Source organism: Gopherus evgoodei, chromosome 6 (assembly GCF_007399415.2).
Source record: "Gopherus evgoodei ecotype Sinaloan lineage chromosome 6, rGopEvg1_v1.p, whole genome shotgun sequence".
NCBI lineage: Eukaryota > Metazoa > Chordata > Testudines > Testudinidae > Gopherus > Gopherus evgoodei.
Genome location: NC_044327.1, coordinates 120,219,124 through 120,244,811, shown reverse-complemented (window position 1 = coordinate 120,244,811; position 25,688 = coordinate 120,219,124). Strand labels below are relative to the sequence as shown.

General features: G+C 45.3%; 1 protein-coding gene across 2 annotated transcripts in view; it reads left to right on the top strand.

The window, feature by feature from the left end:
* Positions 1-9,113: 9,113 nt before the first annotated feature.
* The window catches only part of ME2 (malic enzyme 2), a 45,995-nt gene continuing 29,420 nt past the window's right edge, over positions 9,114-25,688 (top strand). The window contains exons 1-2 of one of the 2 annotated variants that reach the window (XM_030566759.1): positions 9,114-9,265; positions 21,710-21,831. In XM_030566759.1, coding sequence (XP_030422619.1) covers positions 21,724-21,831 — 108 coding nt within the window. In that variant the 5' untranslated portion in view covers positions 9,114-9,265; positions 21,710-21,723. Of the gene's footprint in view, positions 9,266-21,709; positions 21,832-25,688 lie in introns of those variants that run through there. The other variant, XM_030566760.1, reaches the window with a different exon arrangement.

The following is a 25,688-nucleotide window of genomic DNA, read 5'->3' as shown; positions in this document are numbered from 1 at the left end:
TGATTCAAGAGCTAGAGAAAATGCCTTAGTGCGCACACTTCTAACAGTGAGGTGATTAAGCACTGGAATGGACAACCAAGGGAAGAGGTGGATTCTTCATCTCTGGATGTTTTCATATCAAGACTGGGATGCCTTTTTTGAAGATATGCTTTAGTCGGACATTAGTTATTGGGTTCAACGCAGGGTACTTCAATGAAATTCTGGAGTTTCTGATATAGAGGAGGTCAGACTAGATAATCTAATGCAGTGGTTCTCAGCCAGGGGTGTGTGTACCCCTGGGGTTACACAGAGGTCTTCCAGGGGTACATCAACTCATCTAGATATTTGCCTAGTTTTAGAACAGGCTACATAAAAAGCACTAGTGAAATCATAGAATATCAGGGTTGGAAGGGACCTCAGGAGGTCATCTAGTCCAACGCCCTGCTCAAAGCAGGATCAATCCCCAACTAAATCATCCCAGTGCAAACTAACATTTCATACAATGACTTGTTTATACTGCTCTAAATAGTATACATTGAAATGTACGTACAATATTTATATTCCAATTGATTTATTTGATAATTACATAGTAAAAATGAGAGGATGCAATTTGTCAGTAATAGCGTGTGTGAGACACTTTTGTATTTTTATGTCTGATTTTGTAAACAAGTCATTTTTAAGTGAGGTGAAACTTGGGGGTACGCAAGACAACTCAGATTCCTGAAATGTTGAGAGCCACTGATCTAATGGTCCCTTCTGGCTTTAAATTGTCAGCATGGATCTATGAGCTGTGAAATTTAGAGGGGCTAGTTCTCTGAAGACCATATGGGTTTGCGAAGTCTGGTCAGCTGGGATGAAAGAGTCCAAAGATGCCTAAGGGGCCAGTAAGTCTCTTGCAATAATAAAGCTAATGCCACCACCGTCACAGAAGCCAAAATAAGCTGCTGGGTTGAGCACAAAACGTGAGCTCAAAAGCGATAGAGGGGGACTATTTCTTTCATTATATACAATTTAGAAAATCACATAAAGATAGCAATGATTTAATGAGTTATGTGGGGCATCACCAGTGCAGCCTGTGTTCGGTATATGAGTGAAACAGCACCCCTAACTCCTCTCTTCTATGAAGGGTTTTTGCTGTGAGTTTTAGACTCCGGACCTGCCACATCTCACTAATTGGAGATGAATGCCTGGTTGCGAGGACGGTGTTGCCAGGAAGGACCACGGGATGCTGTTCCAGGAAGAAGGGCTGCTAAGCAGAGATGGACTATACCTATGGAGGAAGGAAGGGGAAGAGCATATTTGGCTACAGACTGGCTAACCTAGTGAGAAGGGCTTTAAACTAAGTTTGATGGAGGCAGGTGACAGGTAAGTCAAGCCCACAGGTAAGTCAAGAACATGGAGACCTGGGAGAAGGGTTGGAATCTGGGGGGAGCATGGACTGTTATAGCAGGGATGAGGGAGAGACAAGAGAGAATGTAGGGGGGGAAATCAAATCAGTATCTTAGTTGTCTGTATACTAATGCAAGACGTATGGGGAATAAGCAGGAAGAACTTGAAATGCTAGTTAATAAACACAACTATGACACTTGGCGGGATAATACACATGACTAGAATATTGGTATAGAAGGGTACAGTTTGCTCAGGAAGGACAGGCAGGGGAAAAAGGAAGGAGGTTTGTCTTATATATTACAAATGTATATACTTGGACTGAGATTGAGATGGAAATAGGAGACAGACTTGTTGAAAGTCTCTGGGTAAGGATAAAAGGGATAAAAAACCAAATGTGATGTCATGGTAGGGGTCTACTACAGACCACTTACCCAGGAAGAAGACAAGGTTGAAGCTTTTTTTAAACAACTAACAAAAAGTCATCCAAAACACAGGACTTGATGGTGAAGGGGGACTTCAACTACCCAGACATCTGTTGGGAAAATAATAGTATAGCAGGGCACAGATTATCCAACAAGTTCTTGGAATGCACCGGAGACAATTTTTTAGTTCAGAAGGTGGAGAAAGCTACTAGGGGAGAGGCTGTTTTAAATTGGACAAACAGGAAGGAACTGGTTGAGAATTTGAAAGTGGAAGGCAGCTTAGATGAACATGGTGATGAAATAGTAGAGTTCATGATTCTAAAGAATAGTAGGAAAACAGCACAATAAAGATAATGGATTTCAAGAAGCAGACTTAAGCAAACTCCAGGAGTGGGTAGATAAGATAACATGTGATGAGGTTCAACAAGGACAAGTGCAGAGTCCTGCACTTAGGAAGAAAGAATCCCATGTACTGCTACAAGCTGGGGATCAACTGGCTGCACAGCAGTTCTGCAGAAAAGGACCTGGGGATTACAGTGGACAAGAAACTAGATACGAGTCAGCAGTGTGCCCTCATTGCCAAGAAGGCCAACGGCATATTTATTGGCGGTATTAGTAGGAGCATTGCCAGGAGACCGAGGGAAGTGATTATTCTCCTCTATTTGACACTGGTGAGGCCACGCCTGGAGTTTTGCTTCCACATCCCCCCCATTACAGAAGGGATGTGGACAAATTAGAGAGAGTCGAGCGGAGGGCAACGAAAATGATTAGGGGGCTGGGACTTATGAGGAGAGGCTGAGGGAACTGGGGTTATTTAGTCTGCAGAAGAGAAGAATGAGGGGGGATTTGATAGCAGCCTTCAACTACCTGAAGGGAGGATTCCAAAGAGGATGGAGCTCGGCTGTTTTCAGTGGTAGCAGATGACAGAACAAGAAGCAATGGTCTCAAGTTGCAGTGGGGGAGGTCTAGGTTGGATATTAGGAAACACTGTTTCACTAGGAGGGTGGTGAAGCACTGGAATGGGTTACCTAGGGAGGTAGTAGAATCTCCATCCTTAGAGGTTTTTAAGGCCCGGCTTGACAAAGCCCTGGCTGGGATGATTTAGTTGGTGTTGGCCCTGCTTTTAGCAGTCGATTGTACTAGATGACCTCCTGAGGTCTCTTCCAACCCTAATATTCTATGATCCCAAGAGTAGCAAGTCTAAAGGGAAAAAACAGTTCAAGAGACTTGGCAGTTTTTCAAGGAGACATTATTAAGGGCACAAGAACAAACTATCCCATTGCGTAGGAAAGATAGGAAGTATGGCAAGAGACCACCCTGTCTTAATGGTCTGAAGCTTCAAAAAGGGTTCTTCAAAAAGTGGAAACTAGGCCAAATCACAAAGAATGACTATAAACAAATAACAGAAGTATGTAGGGATAACATTAGAAAGACCAAAGCATGAAACAAGATTAAACTAGCTAGAGACATAAAGGGCAACAAGAAAACATTCTACAAATACATTAGAAGCAAGAGGAAGACCAAGGACAGGGTAGACCCATTACTCAATTGGGGTGGGGGGACAGAAACAATAACAGAAAATGTGGAAATGGCAGAAAAGTGCTAAATGACTTTTTTTCAGTTTTCTCCAAAAAGGACAGTAGTGATTGGATGTCTAACACAGTGAATGCCAATGACGATGGATGATCAGAGGCTAAAATAGGGAAAGAACAAGTTAAAAATTACTTAGACAAGTTAGATGTCTTCAAGTCACCAGGGCCTGATAAAATACAGTCTAGAATACTCAAAGAGCTGGCTGAGGAAATATCTGAGCCATTACCGATTTATATGTGAAAAATCATGGAAGATGGGAGAGATTCCAGAGGACTGGAAAAGGGAAAATATAGTGCCAATCCATAAAAGGGGAAATAAGGACAACCCAAGAATTACAGACCAGTCAGCTTAACTTCAGTACCCAGAAAGACAATGTTTGCATATTGATTGCTTAATTATTTGCTCCACCTGGAAGATGATAAAGTGATAAGTAACAGTCAGCATGGAGTTGTCAAGAACAAATCATGTCAAACCAACATAATAGCTTTCTTTGACAGGGTAACAAGCATTGTGGATAGGGAGGAAGTGTTTATATCTTGACTTTAGTAAGGCTTTTGATACTGTTTCATACGACCTTCTCATAAACCAACTAGGGAAATATGACCTAAATGAAACTACTAGAAGGTGGGTGCATAACTGGTTGGAAAACTGTTCCCAGAGTAGTCATCAGTGATTCACAGTAAGCTGGAAGGGCATATTGAGTGGGGTCCCACAGGGATCAGTTCTGTATCTGGTTCTATTCAATATCTTCATCAATGATTTAGATAGTGGTATAGAGAGTACGCTTATAAAGTTTGTGGACAATACCAAGTCAGAAGGGGTTGCAAGTCCATGATCAAATGTTCCTCACTTATATTGGGCCAGATCCTCAGACATGGCACCATTGAAATGAATAGAGCTACATTGATTTATGCCCATTGAGGATAAATGTTTTTAAATCTCTCTCCTTCAAGCTGTCTTAGCCTGACATGCAGCCTTGAACTTTCATGTTACTATAACAAGTTTTTTTGGTTTACATCTTCCATACTGTGCTTATCTGAAATGTTTCAGGGTCATCGAAGCCATATTGATAAATAGAGGGGAGAGAAGGAGGAAGCAGCTGGGTATGTAACTCACAACAGGGCTCAAAATCATGATTAGGAGAAGAGGGAGCTTTGATTAAACAGGGTTGTAGCATACATATTTATTACAGTTGTTACTACAGCAACTCTGTCTCACTTAACTACACAGTGCTTATTCGCATGCCTACCCATCTGAGTCATCACAGCTACCATGACAATATTAATAGCTTTGCATTTTTTAACATTAACAAAGCTGCACAGCATCAGACTGGAGAGGTAAAAGTCCCCAGGAAAAGGAGAACCAAGTGGCTGCAGATGGTCTGAGCAGTGGTGGCTCATACTATGTCTGGCCCTCAAGCCAATCACCCCTATGGCATGGGGGAAAGTATATTTTCTCTTCTGTGAAAGGGGCTGGAAGAACTGCTGTGCAGTTTTGTGTTGCGATTCTCCAGTGGGCCCTACTACCACAGTGTTTGGCCTGCCACATGCTGCCTTTCTGTCCAAAGCTGTAACAAAACATTTTAGAGTCTGGGGCAAGCAATCATATTTGTGCCCCTGAGAGGCAATGCACAGGGTTTCACATGGAGTCATGTGACCCCTCCTAGATTTCTGCCTCATATTTAGCAAAGATGTTTTCAAAGCTGTGGGGCATGCCTTTCTAGGGGGATGCATCCCTTAGTTTGAAAACCGTCACCTCCTGCCAAGAGCTGGCAGATCAGAAGCTGGTGAGAGCCACCCGGCCCACTCAGGCCCCTGGTTCTTTGTGCTGTGGCAGCCGGGGTGCTGGATGGCTGCCTGGCAGCCCTCCCTGCCCTACTCCCCAACCCGGCTGCCTCTGCATGGGGGTGCTCTGCAGGCAGGGTGGGCAACACAGCTCTGAGGTGTCTCGCACATACGCTCTTGTTTTGCCCCCGAAGGAACCCTGGAGCCGTCCCCTGCTCATGCAGCCTGGCTGCCATGAGAGGCTCCCTGCAATATTTATTCCCCTTGGGCACCTGCCTCTCAGCAGTGCGATCACACCCCAGTCACCACCTGGAGTCTTGCCATTGCAGCCAGGTCAGTCTCCCCACACTCCTTGCTCCCTTTAACTGCCCTGCTGCAGCCCCATGGCTGCTGGGCTTGCAGTCACACAGCCCACGCTCTGTGCTCAGCTTTGCGAGCCCCCAGCCCAGGCCTTGGGAGCAGGTGGCTGCTGGCAGGGTGGACTTGCTCCTACCAGCTCCAGAAACCAAGGCTGTGAGAAAAGAATGACCCCATATTTCAAGTTCCCAAATAAAGGACATGGTGCAGGGAGGGGGAGGAGGAGCAACAGGGGGTATTTGAGGGGCTATTTGGAGGCTGCTAGAGGGGGTACCTCACTGAAGGTGAGCTGCCAGTGCTGGGGGCGGAATGGGTTGGCGTAAAAGGGGAGCCCCAGCTGCTGCTGCTCTGACGTAATGCTGCCTGCAGCTCCCACTTCCCTTCCCCCATTCTCCATCTCCTTCTCTTTCCCACTCCCCGTTCCCCACTGTCTTCTGCCTGTATCCCCCTCCCCCACATCCCTTTCCCCTCGGCACATTCCCCTATCCCTTTCCTTCCCCCCCCCCACACCTGTCTTCCCTCATCCCTTGCCCCCTGGCTCCCTACAGGCACTCGCTGTTAAGATGGTGGCCATACAAGGCACTCAGCACACATAGAAGGGGAAGCTGACCAGCTTCACTAGGATTCAGGAGGCAGTGTCCTGGCAGGAGAAGTAGTTCTGTGCGACGCCCTCCCTTCTTGGGCTGGGTCTCTGTTTTAGGGGGGGCAAAACTGCCCCTGGCCCAAACTAGGCCCATTGACTCTGGCTGATGCTGCTAGACCCAATCCTGCAAGGGACACTGATGTGCTGGGCCCGATCCTGCGCTGCTCCCTTTTTTTTGCATTCCCACCGGCTCTGCACCCTGGGCAGCTGCCCCTCTCGCCCTGTCTTAGTTACAGCCCTGCTTCTGTCATTTGCCAACCCTTGTGTTTTTTATGTAGCTCACTGTTGTGCTGTGCATTGTGATGTGTCCCAGCTCATTCATGCGTAATACCGTGACATGCTAAATTCAAACAGAAGCAAGCAACAGAGAACAGCCCCCAACTGAATCCCAACTTCTTTGATTTCTGGTCCCATCCTTCTCCACATCCCTTCTTCCTCCATGCCCTGGGAGAGGTCTAATTTTGTTGGGCTATGGGACCCTGACCTGCCATGATTAAGATTCACTTAACAATAGGCTGTATTTAATATGATGTTTCTTGGAGGAATGTCTTCTGCCCTGGAGCACCCATGCAGGTGGCATCTGTGTCCCCAAACCATTGCTTACATCTAATGCTATGATTTAGTCATGGGTATTTTTAGTAAAAGCTATGGAGGGATCACAGGCAATAAACAAAAATACATGGTCCGTGACCTGTCCATGACCTTTACTATAACTACCCCTGGCTCAATCTTAGCTGGGGGGCGCCCTGGGAGCTGCTGCTCTGGGGGGCCCCTGGGGCCAGCCCCACTGGCTGCTGCTCAGGCTGTCCATGGGGCCCACAGCACCAGCTGTTGCTCACATGGTCCCTGGGGCCGGGGCTGCCTGAGCAGTGGCTGGTGGGGCTGGCCCCCGGGCTGCTCCTGCAGCAGCCAGTGCGGCTAACTGAAGGGCTGCCTGAGCACCTGGCTGTGGGGGCCACTCCAGCAGTGGCCGGTGTTGCTGTCCCGGGGCCACACGAGCAGCTGGTCCTGGGGTCAGCCACACTGGCTGCTGCAGAAGTCATGGAGGTCGCGGAAAGTCACGGAATCTGACTTCTGCGACCTCTGTGACAGACATGCAGCCTAGGGTTACCATATTTGAACATTCAAAAAAGAGGACACTCCACAGGGGGGTGTCGGCCCTGCCCACAGTCCACCCCTGCTCCCCCCATGCTCCACCCCCACTCTGCCCCAGGTCCTGCCCCTCCCCACTTGGCCCCACCACCGCACCCCTCCTCACCCCCTGGCCTGCTGCTGGCTTGCTGCATCCCACCTCAGTCCCCCACTCCCACCTGCCACTCCCCTCCTCACTCCCCTGCCAGAAACTCCCCTGCCCGCCCCGAGAACCCCTGCCTGCTGCTGGCTCGCCGCTTCTTACCTCCTCACCCCCACCCACCCAGCCGACGCTGGCTCACATCTTCAACCCCCGCTGCCTGCCGCTGGCCTTTTCACCCCCCTCCACCCACTCACGTGCTCACCCCTCACTTACTCAACCCTTGCTGCCCACCGCTCGCCTCTTCACCCCACCCCACTCGCCTACTCACCCCTCCTGCCACAGGCCCTCTGGCTCCTAGGATCAGGGGCAGCCAAGGGGTCACCACATGCTGCGCCTGCCATAAGCGCGAGCTCTGTGGCTCCCACTGGCCAGGAAAAGCGCCAATGGGAGCTGCCGGAGCCGTGGAGAGAGGCTTGCAGGCGCCAGCAGCGTGCAGAGATCCCTTGCCCCCCCTAAGAGCTAGAGGGACCTGCCGGGGGGTGAAGTGGCGGCTCCCAGGAAGCATCCGGCAGGGCAGGTCCCTCTGGCTCCTAGGGTTGGGTCGGGGAGGGGCGCAGGAGGGTTCTCTGTCAGCTGCTGGCGCCTGCAAACCCTGCCCCCGCAGCTCTGATTGGGCAGGAGGGAGCTGGTGCAGCATGCGGAGACCCCCTCCATCTCTGTGCCTAGGGGCTGCCCACACTGCAGGCTCCTGCCGGCAGGCAGGTGCTGGGGGCTGCCCCAGGAAGTGCCCCCAGCCCCAGGGCTTTGGACTTAGAGTTATCACATGTCCGTATTTTCCTGGACGTTTTTAGATATTTAAAAATTCCTCCCAGATGGTGATTTAAGAACTAAAAAGCCAGACATGTCCAGATAAATATGGACGTATGGCAACCCCAATGCAGCCTTACTTACGTCTAAAGCTGGCTTGGTTTGGATGAACCCAGAGAGGCTTCACACCTCTCAAATGCCCCTTGTTTTAGTCTTGAAGTTCCCTACATTCCATGCACGGTGGTGTTCTCTCTCTCGTAGCATCAAAAATTATTTACATCAGAACCAAAACCCCTGAAACCAAGAAAGCAGTGTGCTTCCCGAGGGTGGGAATCCCACCATGCTCTAAGTTCCCTGTGTGAATCATGCAGCTGTGTCCCTCTCTGCACCCCGCATTTGACCTTGTGCAGTTTGAGTGCAATGCACGTGACCCACAGCTCAGCATGAAACATGGGTAAAGCCCACCCCACCCCATCCCATCCACTTGGCCCCTCCACACTACTGCCCTAGTCTCACATCTCCTGCACCCCTTCAGGTCCCCCCACTCACTGCCCCATTTCCACCTGCCACCACCTCAGTCCCCCAGCCACCCCATAATCACCCCTGTTCTCCTTCCCACTTTTCCATCTCTCTGCAACTAGCCCCACCAGCCTTCCCCCCACCCTGAGTCTGTTCTTCACGGAGCCGCGGTTAAAACACCCCCGCCCCCGCGTGTCCCTGCTCATCTCGCACGCTGATTGGCTGTCCCTATTGGCCTTATTAGCATCTTCAGCAGCTGCTCCCTTCCTCTCTCAGCCCCACCTCCCTGCCGGCGGCGTCATCCATCCGCCACCTCTCACTAGTTGAGTTGAATTGTCACTCAGAAGGAACGCCCCGCCCTCTGGAGTGCGCCTCCCAGGCTCTGCCCTGGCTGCTTCATTCCGTGCACGGCACCGAGGGGGAAGGGTGTCTGGCGGAGGAGAGCTGCTGGCTGGTGCAGAGACCGAGGTCGGTTCAGGTCCTGGGCCAGCATCGCACAGGGCAGCAGCAGGAGGAAGAGGTAGCAGCTCCTGCCCTGGTAATTATTTTCCATTTCAATATTCAGAGCATTATAATAAGGCCTCATTTTGGGGCATTTTGTACAAGACTTTGTTTCTTGATCATTTCCTTCCTGAATCTCTTCCTCCTTAGGAGCCTTGTTCTGGGGCGCCCTGTCTGCTCCCTGATGTGTGTGTGGCATCAGTGAAAGCCACAATGTTTGGTTCAGGCTGTGGTCAAGATTATAATTAAACTGAAGCCTGGGCTGTTGTTATTTACTATTGCAGTCACAGCCTTCACAAATACCAGCCTTATAGGCAGCACTTCTGAGGGAGCAGTTCTGTTATCATAAATCCTGCTTGCTCTGTCCTGTTATAACAGGAGCATCGCTGCTACACCTATAATCATGTTCACAATGATGTAGGATGATGAGGGTTCTGTGTGTCTTGCTACTGCTAAACCATCCCTGCCTAAGGTTGACTTACTCACAAGATGCCTCTGGAGAGCAAATTGGTTCTGCAATTAGATTGCACTGAAAATTATTTCTCCTTTAGCAAGAGTACGGTTCCTTCTGCTCACAAAGTCTTTGTTCTCGCTCCACTTCCTGCAAACTACTCCATTCAAATGCCGCCTCTTGAGATTAAACCGTTTGAGTAACTATGGGAGCTGCTTGCAGTCTTCTGTGTCTCTTGCGGGTATCTAATATTCCCTCTGCTCAGCCAGGAAAGGAGTGTCCGTCCCCCCCCACCCGACAGGCGGTTCCCTTGTCAACAACTTAATCTTTTTATGAAAGGAAGCAAGAAGTAGGTTGTTAACACAGTAAAATGGGTTGGTTATTCATGTGTTCTTTTTTCCAGCGAAAGTGAGGATGAAAACGACAAATTAATCAGTTGTGAGACTTTGCTAATGTAAATAGAAACCTCTTGAGTCAGGCCAGTGTGAAAAGACATTTAGATACGGTTAAAATATCTGAAGCCCTATCGCTGAGCTGACAGTTTGTGTGCTGACATTGAACCTGGAATGAATTTTTATGGCAGAGCCATAAAGCCCTGAAAGTAAACGTTCATAATTAGTGGAAATGCTGATGCATTATTTTAGTAAGAAGTGTTAGGCTGGTTGGTATTTTTAGAATTAGCTTCTGCAAGCCTTGGTTTGACCTTGTCTTGGTTTAATTTTGTCTGTCTGGTAAAATAAATGTCAGTGATGATTTGAAATGCCATTGTTGCATTCTGGTAAAATAAATGTCAGTGATGATTTGAAATGCCATTGTTGCATTCTGGTAAAATAAATGTCAGTGATGATTTGAAATGCCATTGTTGCATTCTTGTTAGATTTCATCTTATTATTACACTGTACGCTTAGATGCTTGTGTTCTGTATGAGTAAAATCGAGAAAGTGAAGTAATAGCATTAACCGGTAGTCAGTTAAAAGAAACTCTACTGCATTTATGATCTAGAGGAAGCTAAGGTAGAAGAATGATTCTTTGTTCCAGAAAAATGTTACCATTGTGACAATTGAACATCTGCTTTGTTGATGTGTGTATGTACATATGTGTGATCATGAGCTTGGTATGCTCTGTTTTTAATATATAAAAACTATGCTCATCGTGACTCCTTGGAAATAACATATGTTGCTGTCATATGTCATATGTCATGGCTGGGTGATACCTGACAAGAAACTAGAAGCTTGTCTCATATAAATCGAGACTGTGCTGAGACTACAAATTGTAAGCTCTTGGGGACAGGGGCTGTCCTTTTTTGTTCTGCTTTTGTACAGGACTAAACACAATGGGGCCTTAGTCTATGACTAGGGCTCCTAGGCTCTAAAAGCCATTGTCGTTGCATATATAGCATGCTGTGCTTCGGTGGATGATCATTAATTGTTCTATTAGATTGCAACAGAAGTTTTCATTTCAACAGTAACAATGGAGGGAACCAATTCCAACTGTTGCATGAGATGGTATCTAATTTAGGTATGTGTTTTCAGAGTCTTTGTTGTTCAGGAGGGAACACATTTTGAAAAGAAGTATTTGGCTGTTCAGTATGTTTGGAATGACTGGGCCTTGCTTGTAACAATGAATCGTTCCCATGTTGCTGCTATTTAGGCTACTTCTAATTTTAGCATGCAACCCAAATAGTTAGGCTCTGTTCTGGGCTTTTCTGCAGAAAAGTATCTTCTCTTCCAAGCGTAGGGTAGCAATGGAACTGCTACTGGAACAGGATGGCGTAATGACCATGGATCCTCTGGTTTTGTTCCATTCCTTCCCCACTGTGTCCCCTGTCCATTTCAGTGCTGAGAGTCCCAGGGAATAACTCAGAATATTGTTCTGAAATTTACTGTCTCTCCCGAGCCGGCTTTTCGCAGTGAAACCATGCTGGTTCTGCTGGGTTAAGGCCCTTCATGCTTGAAGGAAGCCTCATGAGCAGTTCACTATCTACAGTCCTTATGAGAATTCTTCAGACTAGGGCACCAATCCTTCACACGCTTATGCCTGTGCTTAACTTTCCTACCATGACACTTCCCGTTGAAATCAGTGGAACTACTCGTGGTAGTAGAGTTAAGCACATGCCTTTGCAGGACTGAGCCCTAAAACAGAACAGCACCTTCCATAAAATAACTCTATTAAGACAAGGCAAGGCTGTTTTAGAACCAAGAAGATCATTGTATTAAGAATTGCAGAAGAGTAACTGCCGGATCAGTTACTCTGTTGAAGACTTTTTTCACATTATGTGGTGAGAAGAGCTTTTATGAGCCTCTTGATATCTCTAGACATAGGCTTTCGATACACCAGTACTTTTGTCAGTAAAACTTTTGTTGGTCAGGAGTGTGAAAAAAACCACCCCCTTGGCCAACATAAGTTTCAACAACAAAAGCACCAGTGTGGACAGCACTGTGTTGGCGGGAGATGCTCTGCTGCTGACATGGCTACTGCTATATGTGCCATTTCCGTGGGTGCTCTGGGGCTGGAGTACCCACAGAAATAAATAGTGGGTGCCCAGCACCCGCCGGCTACAGCTGTTTGGTGCCCCCACTGAGCTAATCTGGGAGGGGCTTGGGGGACGGTGGAAAGCAATAAGCGGCAGGTGGGGGCGGGAAGAGGTGGAGGGAGGGCAGGGCCTTGAGGTGGAGTAGGGGTGGGGCTTCATGGCAGAGCAGGGGTGCAGCACTCTCAGGGAAAACTAGAAGTTGATGCGTATGACTACTGCCTCTCACAGAGGATGGGTTAGTTATGCCGGTGGGAGAGCTCTCTCCCGTCAGCATAGAGCAGATATATGGGAGACATTACAACGGTGCAGCTGCATTGAGACAGCTGTGCTGCTGTAAGACCTGTAGTGTAGTCATAGTCTTGTGATCTGGTATTTCTTTAAGTCTGGACTGTGAGAACTCTAGCTTATATCTAATGTCACAAGCAGTTAAGTCTACATGTATTCTGCAATCTTCTTCTATTTTTTTAATTGATCTGGTGGTATTTCCTGTGCCGAACGTCTCAAGCTGTGTAGGTCAGAGGCATGTTCCCCACATAAATACTTTAGATTTAGCGTTTCTCCTCCCTTGTTGGAGGTTACAGAACCACGGTTGGATTGATTTGGTCATGCAATGATAAGGGAAAAACAGGTGAATTTTAGACCTCAGTCTCAGATGAGCTTCTGACTATTGTTGTTTGAGACAGTCAGCATCTGCAAATGCATTGTATAATCTAATTCTCTAGCACCTTCTTTCATCTGAGAATCTCCAGGCACTTTAAAGATGTCAATTAAAATTGTGTTGTAACTTCTGCAACAGGTACCAAAATATCCCCATTCTGTAGTTGGGGAAATTGAGGCACCCAGCATTGACATGACTAGCCCAGTGTCAGAGTGAATCAGTGTCAGGATCCAGAACACTTGACTCCCAAATATGAACTCTCAGCTCTCTCATAAATACATGTATGTAATTTAAGGCCACTCTTAAGTCAAATGGAAATTGCCCCACATCTCATACTCAGCAAAGTACTTTCCTCCAAGTAAAGTAGCCCTGATGGAATCTGCTAGGTGGAGGGAAGCTGTTTTGTTTTTTTCAATAGACCTCTAAAGGGAAGTGCATTCAGACCTGGAACTGGCCCAATTTCATAGTTGTAGTCTGCTTTATGTCTACTAAAATGATGAAGTGCGTGCGTGTGTGTGTGAGAGAGAGAGATACTTAGGAAGATCAGCCATATTTTGTTAACAAAAGACCCCAAACCTCCATACTTGAGCTATGATTCATGTTCAGTTTTTATTTTATTTAATTTCTCCAGGGAATTTATCAATGTTCGTTACTACAACAACAAAAATGGATGGAAATCAGTGCAAAAAAAAGATTAATACTTTTTCTGGGTAAATATCGGAGTTTATTTTGGTAGATAGAAAGACAGGGGAAAGGTATCCCGTAGATTAATGCTTTGAATTCCATTCATCAGTGTGGTTTGCTGCAGAACTGAAACAGAACTCAAAACACAGTGTCACCTCTGAGTTTACGAAAACAATCCATCTCTAATCCCCCAAATAAAACTTTTCATTTGAATAAACAGTTTATTGTTGTAGACTTGGAACTATTGGCCTGTAAATATTTACATTTAATAATTAGGCCACACCATTTGCAGCGCATACACTCAACTTCATCCTTTTCTTCTGTTTTTGTTATTTTGAAACTTTCAAATACTTCCTTGTGCTCTGAAACATCGTCTGATACAGATTTTCATTTTCTTCCCATTTTAGTGTGTCAAATCTTTTAACTGTTCTCTGCTAACAGCTTGAAATGTGTACGTGGTGGGTGTGAGATTCATCAGTATGTTCAGATGCACACACACTTCAGAGTTTGCGTGCGTGCCTTTTTGTCTATTGTGTGTATCTTCTAGACTAATACACAGCCTTAGTTCAACAGGCGGCTTTGCATATACCTACAGAGTAATGTATTATCGTAATTGTCATGGTATAAACCCCCACTCTGAACCTTAGTGTCCAAAAGATGGGGTACCAGCATGAATTCCTCTAAGCTCAATTACCAGCTTAGTACTTGTAGCGCTGCCACCAACCAGGAATTCCAGTGCCTGGTACACTCCGGTCCCCCCTCAAAACCTTGCCTGGGGACCCCCAAGACCCAGACCCTCTGGATCTTAACACAAGGAAAGTAAACCCTTTCCCTCACCGTTGCCTCTCCCAGACTTCCCCTCCCTGGGTTACCCTGGAAGATCACTGTGATTCAAACTCCTTGAATCTTAAAACAGAGAGGAAAATTCACCTTCCCCTTCCTTCTCTCTCCCCCTCCCAGACTCTCCCTGAGAGAGAAAGTAATCCTAACACAGAGAGAAATTAACCTTTCTCTCCCCCTTCCCTCCTTTCTCCCCACCAATTCCCTGGTGGATCCAGACCCAGTCCTCTGGGGTCTCACACCAGAATAAAAAAAAAAACAATCAGGTTCTTAAACAAGAAAAGCTTTTAATTAAAGAAAGAAAAAACAGTAAAAATTATCTTTGTAAATTTAAGATGGAATATGTTACAGGGTCTTTCAGCTATAGACACTGGGAACACCCTCCCGGCTTAAGTATACAAGTACAAATTAAAATCCTTTCAGCAAAATACAAATTTGAACTCCTCTCAGCCAAATACACATTTGCAAATAAAGAAAACAAACATAAGCCTAGCTCGCTTTATCTACCTAGTACTCACTATTCTGAACTTATAAGAGCCTGTATCGGAGAGACTGGAGAGAAACCTGGTTGCACGTCCGGTCCCTCTGAGCCCCCAGAGTGAACAACAACCAAATTCTAACAGCACACACAAAAACTTCCCTCCCTCAAAATTTGAAAGTATCTTGTCCCCTGATTGGTCCTCTGGTCAGGTGACAACCTGGCTCACTGATCTTGTTAACCCTTTACAGGCAAAAGAGACATGAAGTACTTCTGTTCTATTAACCCTTAACTATCTGTTTATGACAGTAATACATATATCTCATGCAATGTATTGAATTTTCCTAGTAAAACAAGTTATTTTTTATATATTTGAATGATACAAAAGTAGGGTGAAAATCAGAAGAAAACTGAAGAATATATTTTGTAAAACCCAAGGATTTTTCAGTAAAAATTGGTTTAAACTGAAAGTGAAGGGGCTTAGCCATGATTCAGGACTCTACAGATTCACAAAACAATTGCTCCTGCTATATGGGACTTTGCTGGCTGGGCCAAAGGTGGTACTATATAATAAGCATTATGTTTTCCTAGAAACTCAGGAAGCTTAGCGAGGCCTGTTCAATCCTTTAAATTAAGAGTTTCACCCTATATTTAAAATGTTTATTATCGATTCTAGTTATCGATAAGGGCATGCTGTATACTAAAGGAAAATTGTACTAATTTGTTCATCCCAGCACTCTGAAATTTTGTATAGGAAGAAATACTTGAAATATTATTTTTATGATCAATTGTCATTGAAACTGTGGGATGGCTTGAAAGCCTTTGAACATGAATTGCAACTCTGCTGAAATTATTAGAAGTATTAAAGCTGTAATTCGTGACCCAGATATCTTCAATGTTAATTGAAGCAGACTTTGCTTTAATTGGCTCTGTGAATTACATGATTCAACTGGGAATGTAATTGTACCTTTTAAAAGTATAATGAATATTTTTCCCTAAAAGCAGCCTTTGAAATTTAACAAATCCGTAGTTGTGCTAACAAAAACATTTGCTTCTAGATAAGTGCACTTGTATAATACTAATAATTAGTTTGAACTGGCCAGATGCCTCCTGATAAGATACTCCACTGCAGAAAACGGTCATCCAATATGCTGAAGAATGCAGACTAACTTAAACAGTGACACAGAATGTAAACAATATTGTGCTAAAAATTACTGGGTATATTGAATCAAATCTGGTTGTATAACACAGTTCTGCTTAGGGCTGTTGCTTACTATCCTATCAGTTACTGAAAGTAAAAAGGGAAAAAAAAGTCTAGTTTTGATTATGCTGACAGGTTTTAGATGACATTTTATTCCTCTTTCAGTTCCTGCGTTCTCTCTTCTTATCCCTGTTCACAACCGCATCTCTGCTTGCATCTCTGTTTTCGCTTCCTTTTATGTATTTTCCTCCCACACAATTGACTTCCCTCCTTCTTCTGGTTATCTTATGTACCAAAACATACCACCTCAACTCAGACCCCTCTTTTAAAAAACACTCTTCTACAAAACCTTCCAGCACCCACTTACAAACTATTTAAAATGTATTAGCACTGCCTTGCGATTGTTCTTCATCTGAACAGCTATTGTGCTGCAAATCCAAATTGTAATTTTATAGACGTGCAATCCATCAGTTTCTCAGTTGGAGGGTCTGCCTCCATGGGCCTGTTTGTCTTACTAAACTTTTATACAGAAATAAATAACTGTGGCTCTCATTTATATTTGAAAAAAAATAAGGTTAAGTTTTGCCTTTGAATATGTCTCTTACTCCCACTGAAGTCAAAGAATTTTGTGGAGCAAGATTTAGCCCTTATGAGCTGGAAATGAGGAAGTGAATTGAAGAGAATGGAACAAGGGAGGTCAGTTCAGGGGAATGATAAGAGAGAGAGGATGAAATAGAAATGAATAAGTAATAGACCTGGGGAAGGAGAGTTCAGGGCAAAAAAAGTGACTAATCCGTTTTATTGGGGTATACAGTACCTGGAATTAAATCTCCTGCATTCAAAAGAGGAAAGAGAGTACTGTTTTGTTCATCGCAGTTAGGTAATTGAATTCAATTACAGGGTGAGGTGTTTTGTTTGGCTTAATTACGGTTCCTTGTTTACAATATTTAGTATTGAGAAAATGAAACCAGTCTCAGACAGTGCTGATGTATATTAAGTGTTTCTTTTGCATTGCAATCTCAAGTAATTTTTGGCTTCATATGTACAGAGCATTGATTTGAAATTGCTTAATAATGGCAAACAAGTGGCTGGAATTTAAACTCTACTCAAAACTGAATTTGCCGTGCCCAAACGATGACAGTTTTGTAGCATGAATTTAATTTTGTTTTTATCAGACCCTGTTCTTTACAAAGTTATTTTTGTCAGCACTGCTGATTAATTCTGACAGGCCAGCTGTGTTTAGTCGTCCACCCCCACCTAGTGAGGAATTACTCTGTTAAAAGCAGCATTTGTTTTTAATGCTAACAAGACTTCCATTACTCTGTCTGCAAACGCTAAACTAATATACTTTACAGCAAACTCACTGCGCGTATGTGCTTCAAATCACTCTTCCTTAAAGTGAAAGGCATATAGATACAAACAAAGGAGCAGTGAATGAGAAATTGAGTACAGTTGCTGTGTAAATAGGGGTAGCATTCTGCTACAGTAGAGCCTGAGTTATTGGGAATGGAGGTTGTTCATAACTCTGAACAAAACATTATGGTTCTTTCAAAAGTTTACAGCTGAGCATTGACTTCGTACAGATTTACCATGCAGAAGAAGAATGCTGCTTTTAACCATTTTATTAAAATTAAATAAGCACAGCAACGGTTTCCTTACCTTGTCAAATCTTTTTTTTTAAACTTTCCCTTTATTTTGTTAATAGTTTACATTTAAAACAGCACTGTACTGTGTTTGCCTTTTTTGTGTGTGTGTCTCTGCTACTGGCTGATTTGTGTACTTCCGGTTCCAAGTGAGGTGTGTGGTTGACCAGTCAGTTACTCTGTGGGCAATGCAGAAATGCAAATATGTGGGGGGCAGAGAGGGAGATAATTTTCCTAGGCATTTTGTTAGATATTTTTGAACGTTTTTCAAGGAAGTTGTTATCATCAGATTATACTTTATGGTATCTCCCTTTCATCATATAGTATTTAACAGCTGATTAGATAATTTTAAAAGACATTATAACTTCTAAACCAAGGACCACCCCATTGCTCTCATCAGACAACACAACGCTGGTTAAAGATAAAGAAGGCATCAACGAAAGATGGCGGGAACACTTTAGCAACCTTCTCAATAGACCATCAACCGTGAATAGTAATGTCCTCAATGAAATTCCACAACAACCTGCTCTGACAGATCTTGACTTTCCGCCCACTATAGATGAGATTAAGAAAGCTGTTAGCCAGATGAGTTCAGGAAAAGCTCCTGGAAAAGATGGGATACCAGCAGAGATATACAAAGCAGCAGGTACAGCAGCACTAGCAGCGTTCCACAGCATGATCATCAGCATCTGGGAGGATGAAAACATACCAGAGGACCTCCGCAACGCTACTGTTGTCTCTCTCTTTTCAAGAACAAAGGCAGCAAAGCAGAATGTGGAAACTATAGAGGCATATCCCTCCTCTCCGTTGATGGGAAGATCATCACCTGCATCATCTTGAACCTCCTAATAGCCAGTATTTCTGAGGCAACTCTACCTGAAAGTCAGTGTGGTTTCCAACCTGGCCGGAGCACAGTCAACATGGTATTTGCTGTCAGACAAATACAAGAGAAGTGCATTGAACAGAACATGCACCTTTATGCTGTCTTCATAGGTCTAACAAAGACATTTGATACCGTCAACAGGGAAGCCCTTTGGACCATTCTAACACGACTTGGCTACCCAAGAAAATTTGTCCAGATTATACGCCTTTTTCATGACAGCATGACAGGCGAAGTATTGGCTGATGGAGCCACATCAGCCCCCTTCAGCATCACCAGTGGCGTGAAACAAGGATGTGTTCTCGCTCCTGTCCTATTTAACCTGTTCTTTGCCTGCGTCCTTAACCATGCAATGAAAGATCTGGACCAAGGTATATACTTGAAATACCGACACGATGGTTCACTTTTTGACCTCGGTTGCCTGAATGCAAAGACTAAGACAGTGCAGAAACTCCTTCTTGAGGCACTCTTTGCCGACGACTGTGCCCTCATGGCTCACACTGAAAATGATCCTCAGCACGTTGTCAACAAGTTTGCTGAGGCCTCGCAACTCTTCGAACTAACTATCAGCCTCAGAAAGACAGAAGTTCTTCATCAGCCTGCACCTGGATCAAATGCTTCTGTCCCGAGTATCTCTATTGATGGCACTCATCTTAAAGTAGTGGAGAACTTTAAATACCTGGGTAGTGTCATATCCAGTGATGGATCACTGGATAATGAGATCAACGCACGAATATCCAAAGCAAGTTAGGCACTTGGCTGTCTGCGTGTCAAAGTTTTAAACCACCACAACAGCCGGATGTCAACAGAACTGCTTGTGTACAGAGCTGTTGTTCTCTAATCTCTTTTGTACGGATGTGAAACATGGACACTATATAGGTGTCACATCAAGCAGCTTGAAGCATTCCACATGCGCTGTCTCCGCAACATCATGAAGATCCGCTGGCGAGACAAAGTGCCCAATCTCGAGATCTTCAAGAGAGCCCAGATGACAAGCATCAAAATGATGATCATGAAGTCACAGCTATGTTGGACCAGTCTTGTCAGCTGCATGGATGCCAACAGAATCCCCCGCCAGTTTCCGTATGGTGAGCTCTCCCAGGGCATCCGGCATATAGGTCATCCACGGAAACGTTACAAGGACACCATCAAAGCCAATCTGCAGTACAGCAGTATCAAACTTAGGGACCTTGAGGACGCCGCCAGTGACAGAACACAGTGGGGTGCAACAGTCAGAAATACCTGCATAGCCTTTGAGGAAAACTGCTGCCGGTGTCTACAAGAGGCATGCGAATGATGTCACAGAGCATCAGCAGCGCACGATCCACTGACCACGAACTTCCCATGCACCATCTGCAGCAAAATGTGCACCTCTAGAATTGGCTTGTACAGTCATCAGAGGGCACACCATGAGACCAGCAATAGATGATCTGCACAGATTTGTCATCATCGGATCGATGGACTACCAAGATAACTTCTGCTGCAAATATTCAAGTTATGTTTGATTAAGATAGTGTTGTTCCCTAATATAATTTGTGGTCCATCTATAAATCATTTAAAAAAACCAAACCAGGTAGCATTTCACTATTCAAAAATGGCTTACACTCCTTTTGATAGTCTTGAATTTGTTACTAGGTAGTGGCTCCCTGTGCAACTTATTATTCAGTTAGTTTTGATCTCGTGAGCATATTATTGCTCACTTTAACAAATGTGTGTGCCTTATGAAAGCAAATGTGTGTGCATGTGAAAGCTAACCCAGCTCTGTATTTGACTGGGAAAGCCTGGCGTTGATGTAACACAGGAGCAAAGTATTAAAATATAACAAAAATCTGCTACCCTTGGCCCCGTACTGTGAAGTTCTGAGGATTGTCAACACTGCATCCTTCATCTGCTGTCTTTTTAGACAGTAAGCTCTTTAGACTGTTCCTGACACAATGGGCCACAACCCTATTTTTGGGGCCTCTGGGGTTGCAATTATTATTAAACATTTATATTATGATGGTACTTAGAAGCCTATCAGGCCAGCACCTCACTGTGCTAGGTGCTGTACAAATGTGTAAGTGGTAGTTCCTGCCCCAAAGATCTTGCAATCTAACCACAATCAAAATAATAATCGAACTGAATGGGATCTGAGGACATTCAGCACTTCACAGGGTTAGGTTCAGGGTTTGTAAGGTAACACGAACAGGATCTTTCAAGGAGGCTCTGGAAAATTATAGCCTGCAGAAATGCATACTCAGTAGAGTTCCATGTTTTAAGAACTGAAATAAGAGTCTAGAGGTGGAAGAGACCTGTTAGTTTATCTTGTTTTTTGCCTATTTTACATTTACTACTTTTTCTCTAGTCTAGTTTTAAATGTGCTAAGTAACAGGGTTTCCATTACTTCCCTTAGGAGACTATAGCATAGGCCAATATATTTTCTCTGTCAGGAAGTTTTTCCTGACATGCAACCTACATTGCCCATTTCTGTACTATCCTATATAATTTTCTCCTCCTTGGTGTTCACAGTGGTGGCAAGTTCATTGGTCGTCATTAAAAGGTCAATATTGGCCAGCAGCAGTTTTCTATTCTAAGTACAGAGTGCAAATATCAGCTAATTTGTGGCACGTGCTGACTGAATACAGTCCCCTGTATAATAATAAATGCACCAGTTTTCCAACATTCTGTCGACTCACGGTCTGTCTATGTTGCTCAGTAAGCCTGGGCTCTCACTCAAGTCTGAGCCCAACCACCACTTCTGTCCACACGCAAATCAGTCTGACATGGCTCAGCAAGCACTCAGGACCTGGGTCTTAGGATCCGGTAGGGGACAGAGCCCGAGTCCCACTGAGACTCAGGTCCAAGCCCTGTCATTTTGCCATGTGCATGCAGCTCAAGCCACAAATCCAAGTCAGAAGGTGAGGACCCTCTTCCTCCCTTCTACAGAGATACTCTCCGCTTTCTTCTTACTGGCTGCCACAAAATATTATTGGTTTTAGGCCTAGGCCTCCCCAGGCTAGCACTATCTGATGTGTATCGGTTTCTCTCTCTCTCTCTCATGTTAGCCGGCATGGAAATGTGAACGTGTGGTTAAATGTTTTTGTATTTGATTTATTTCATTTCCTTTTTCTCAGGTGAACTATAAGAAATGCTCCCCCGATTAAGAGTAGTTGCCACTTCCTGTGCACTGGCATGTCGCACTGTGCACACAAAAGAAAAAGGCAAGCCGCTGATGTTAAACCCAAGAACAAACAAGGTTAGTAGCATGCATTTATCAAACATCGTATCTCCAGCTAGTAACCGTCCTGTGGACCTTGTTCTGGGATTGAAATTTATACTGATGTGAGGTCAGGGGCGCGTTCTGTTCAGTGCTGGATCAGTGCCACAAAAGGTATACAAGACTGAGGATTCAGGGGTGATGTAAAGTCTGATATCGTAGAACTATGATATCAGGGCTAGCAACAAAGACATTTTCATTCCTACAAATCCCGGATTTCCAATGGCATAACTAGGACCTCACCAAATTCATGGCTATTAAAAACACATCACTGACTGTGAAATCTGCTCTCCCCCCTGAAATCTGGTCTTTTGTGTGCTTTTACCCTCTATTAGATAGATTTCACAGGGGAGACCAGCATTTCTCAAACTGGGGGGGGGCTTGACCCAAAAGGGAGTTACAGGGGGTCACACGGTTTTTTTAGTGGGGTTGCAGTATTACCACCCTTCTGCGCTGCCTTCAGATCTGGATGCCTGGAGAGCGGCGGCTGTTAGCCGGGCACCCAGCTCTGAAGGCAGAGTTACCACCAGCATTAGCCCAAAAGTAAGCATGGTATGGTATTGCCACGATTACTTCTGTGCTGCTGCTGGCGGCGACTCGGCCTTCAGAGCCCGGTGCCCGGCTAACAGCCGCCGCTCTCCAGTTGCCCAGCTCTGAAGGCAGCGCCGTCCCCAGCAGCAGTGCAGAAGTAAGGGTAGCAGTACTGCAACCTCCCCAACAATAACCTTGCGAACCCTCCCTACACACACAACTCCTTTGTGCCCTGAAATTGCAACACTGTGAAATTTCAGATTTAAATAGTTGAACTCATGAAATTTACAATTTTTAAAATCCTATGATTGTGAAATTGACCAAAATGGACCATGAATTTATATTTCCGTCGCCCATCATGAATTGAAAATCCCATCTGTCTGATTATCCTCTTGCTTTTGTCAAGTTTAATTCCAGCTTGGCTTTAGTATTTCAAGAAACATTAAAGCGCAAGACCAATATTTTATATTTGTGAGACCAGCTTTGAATCTCGCGTTTCAAGTGGTAAAAAGTATTAACCTTAGAGGGTATGTCTACACTACGGGATTATTCCGATTTTACATAAACCGGTTTTGTAAAACAGATTGTATAAAGTCGAGTGCACGCGGCCACGCTAAGCACATTAATTCGGCGGTGTGCGTCCATGGTCCGAGGCTAGCGTTGATTTCCAGAGCGTTGCACTGTGGGTAGCTATTCTGTAGCTATCCCATAGTTTCCGCAGTCTCCCCCTCCCCTTGGAATTCTGGGTTGAGATCCCAGTGCCTGATGGGGCAAAAATCATTGTCGCGGGTGGTTCTGGGTGAATGTCGTCACTCATTCCTTCCTCCGGGAAAACAACGGCTGACTATCATTTCGCGCCCTTTTTCCCTGGATTGCCCTGGCAGACGCCATAGCACGGCAATCATGGAGCCCATTCAGCTTTTTTTTTTTTACTGTCACCGTATGTGTACTGGATGCCGCTAACAGAGGCGTTACTGCAGCGCTACACAGTAGCATTCGTTTGCTTTTGCATGATAGCAGAGATGGTTATCAGTCGTTCTGTACCATCTGCTGCCATTGTAAATTGGCAGTAAGATCATGGTTATCTGTCGTTCTGTACTGTCTGCTGCTATCATGGGTGCCCCTGGCTGAGGTCGGCCGGGGGCGCAAAGGCAAAACTGGGAATGACTCCCTGAGTCAATCCCTCCTTTGTGGTTTCTAAGAATAGTCAGTCCTGCCTAGAATATGGGGCAAGTGTACTAAAGAACCAGTGTATTAGAGAGCACCACTGCTCCTTGTCAGATCCTGCAGAAATGATGAGCTACATGCCATTCACGGGGGGTGGCCCTGCAACAACCCCACCTGTTGCTTCCGTCCTCCCCCAACCTTCCTGGGCTACCGTGGCAGTGCCGCCCCCCATTTGTGTCATGAAGTTATAAAGAATGCAGGAATAAGAAACAGTGACTTGTTAGTGAGATAAAATGAGGGGGAGGCAGCCTCCAGCTGCTATGACAGTCCAGGCAGGACATTAAGCGGTGCAGAGGAGAGGAGCCCAGCATCCCGCTGTTATGACAGTCCAGGCAGTACAGAATCTTTTCTTTACACAGGAAAGGGAAGGGGCTGATGGAGCTCAGCCCCCAGTTGCTATGATGAGGACAGTTACCAGCCGTTCTGTACCATCTACTGGGAATGACCAGGAATCATTCCTATTTTTACCCACGTGCCCCCGGCCAGCCTCACCTGAGGCCAGCCAGGAGCACTCACGGGCTGATGGTGATGACGGATAGCAGTCATATTGTACCGTCTGCCACCAGGGAGGGGAGAGGAGCGGATACTGCTCTTCACTGCTGCAGCATCACGTCTACCAGCAGCATTCAGTAGACATAGGGTGACTGAAAAAAGTCAAGAAACGATTTCTTTCCCTTTTCTTTCACGGGTGGGGGAGGGAGTAAATTGTCGAGCTATATCCTGAATCATGCTGGACAATGTGTTTGAACCTACAGGCACTGGGAGCTCAGCCAAGAATGCAAATAGTCTTCGGAGACTGCTGTGGCCTGTGGGATAGCTGGAGTCCTCAGTACCCCCTCCCTCCCTCCATGAGTGTCCATTTGATTCTTTGGCTTTCCGTTACACTTGTCACGCAGCACTGTGTAGCCTGGAGATTTTTTTCAAATGCTTTGGCATTTCGTCTTCTGTGACAGAGCTGTGATAGAACAGATTTGTCTCCCCATACAGCGATCAGATCCAGTATCTCCCGTACGGTCCATGCTGGAGCTCTTTTTGGATTTGGGACTGCATCGCCACCCGTGCTGATCAGAGCTCCACGCTGGGCAAACAGGAAATGAAATTCAAAAGTTCGCGGGGCTTTTCCTGTTTACCTGGCCAGTGCATCCGAGTTTGGACTGCTGTCCAGAGCAGTCACAATGGTGCACAGTGGGATACCGCCCGGAGGCCAATACCGTCGATTTGCGGCCACACTACCCTAATCCGATATGGTAATACCGATTTCAGCGCTACTCCTCTCGTCGGGGAGGAGTACAGAAACCGATTTAAAGAGCCCTTTATATCAATATAAAGGGTCTCGTAGTGTGGATGGGTGCGGCGTTAAATCGGTTTAATGCTGCTAAAATCGGTTTAAACGCGTAGTGTAGACCAGGCCTATCTCTGAGTCCTCTTAGCTGTCTGAGGGCTAGAACTATGCCATCTCAGTGTGAAACACCCCCATGAAGAGGGCCAGCAAAAGGTCTTCATGCAACTTAGAAACAGGGTTTAAGTGGGACTTCAGTTGTACGTGGACATTGTGTTGGCCCCCTGCACTGGGGAGGAATTGCACCCTAAGAAAGCAGCCTCTTAACTGCAGAAGGAGATTTTCAAGGGCAGCTGCAATCTATGGGGACAATGAAACTCTCAAGAGGTAAGATGGGGTAATGAGAGCTAAGACAGCCTTTTTTGGCAGCTAGTCCAAGGCTGTGAACTCCCTTCTGTAAGAATTGAGAAAGATCACAAACTTGATTGGCTTGGAAGGAAATATAACACCTGTCTCTTTGTTATATCCTACCCATAACAGGAGAAAAAAAATTCATTACTCTGCTGCTTCTGAAATGGTGGAGAAAAGAATAGTGAGATATAACAAGTGACTCCTAACGAACCCTGAAAGGAGAGGGAGAAGACAAAACATATGTCTTTGTTCACACCACTTACGTGGATTTATATAATTTGATAGGGTGCTCAGATACCACAGGGATGAGTGCTGTATAAACTCTTAGACAGATAGAGATCTCTAGTGCTTTGAAACTGAGCGCCTGCTAAAATCATGTCGAGAGTGA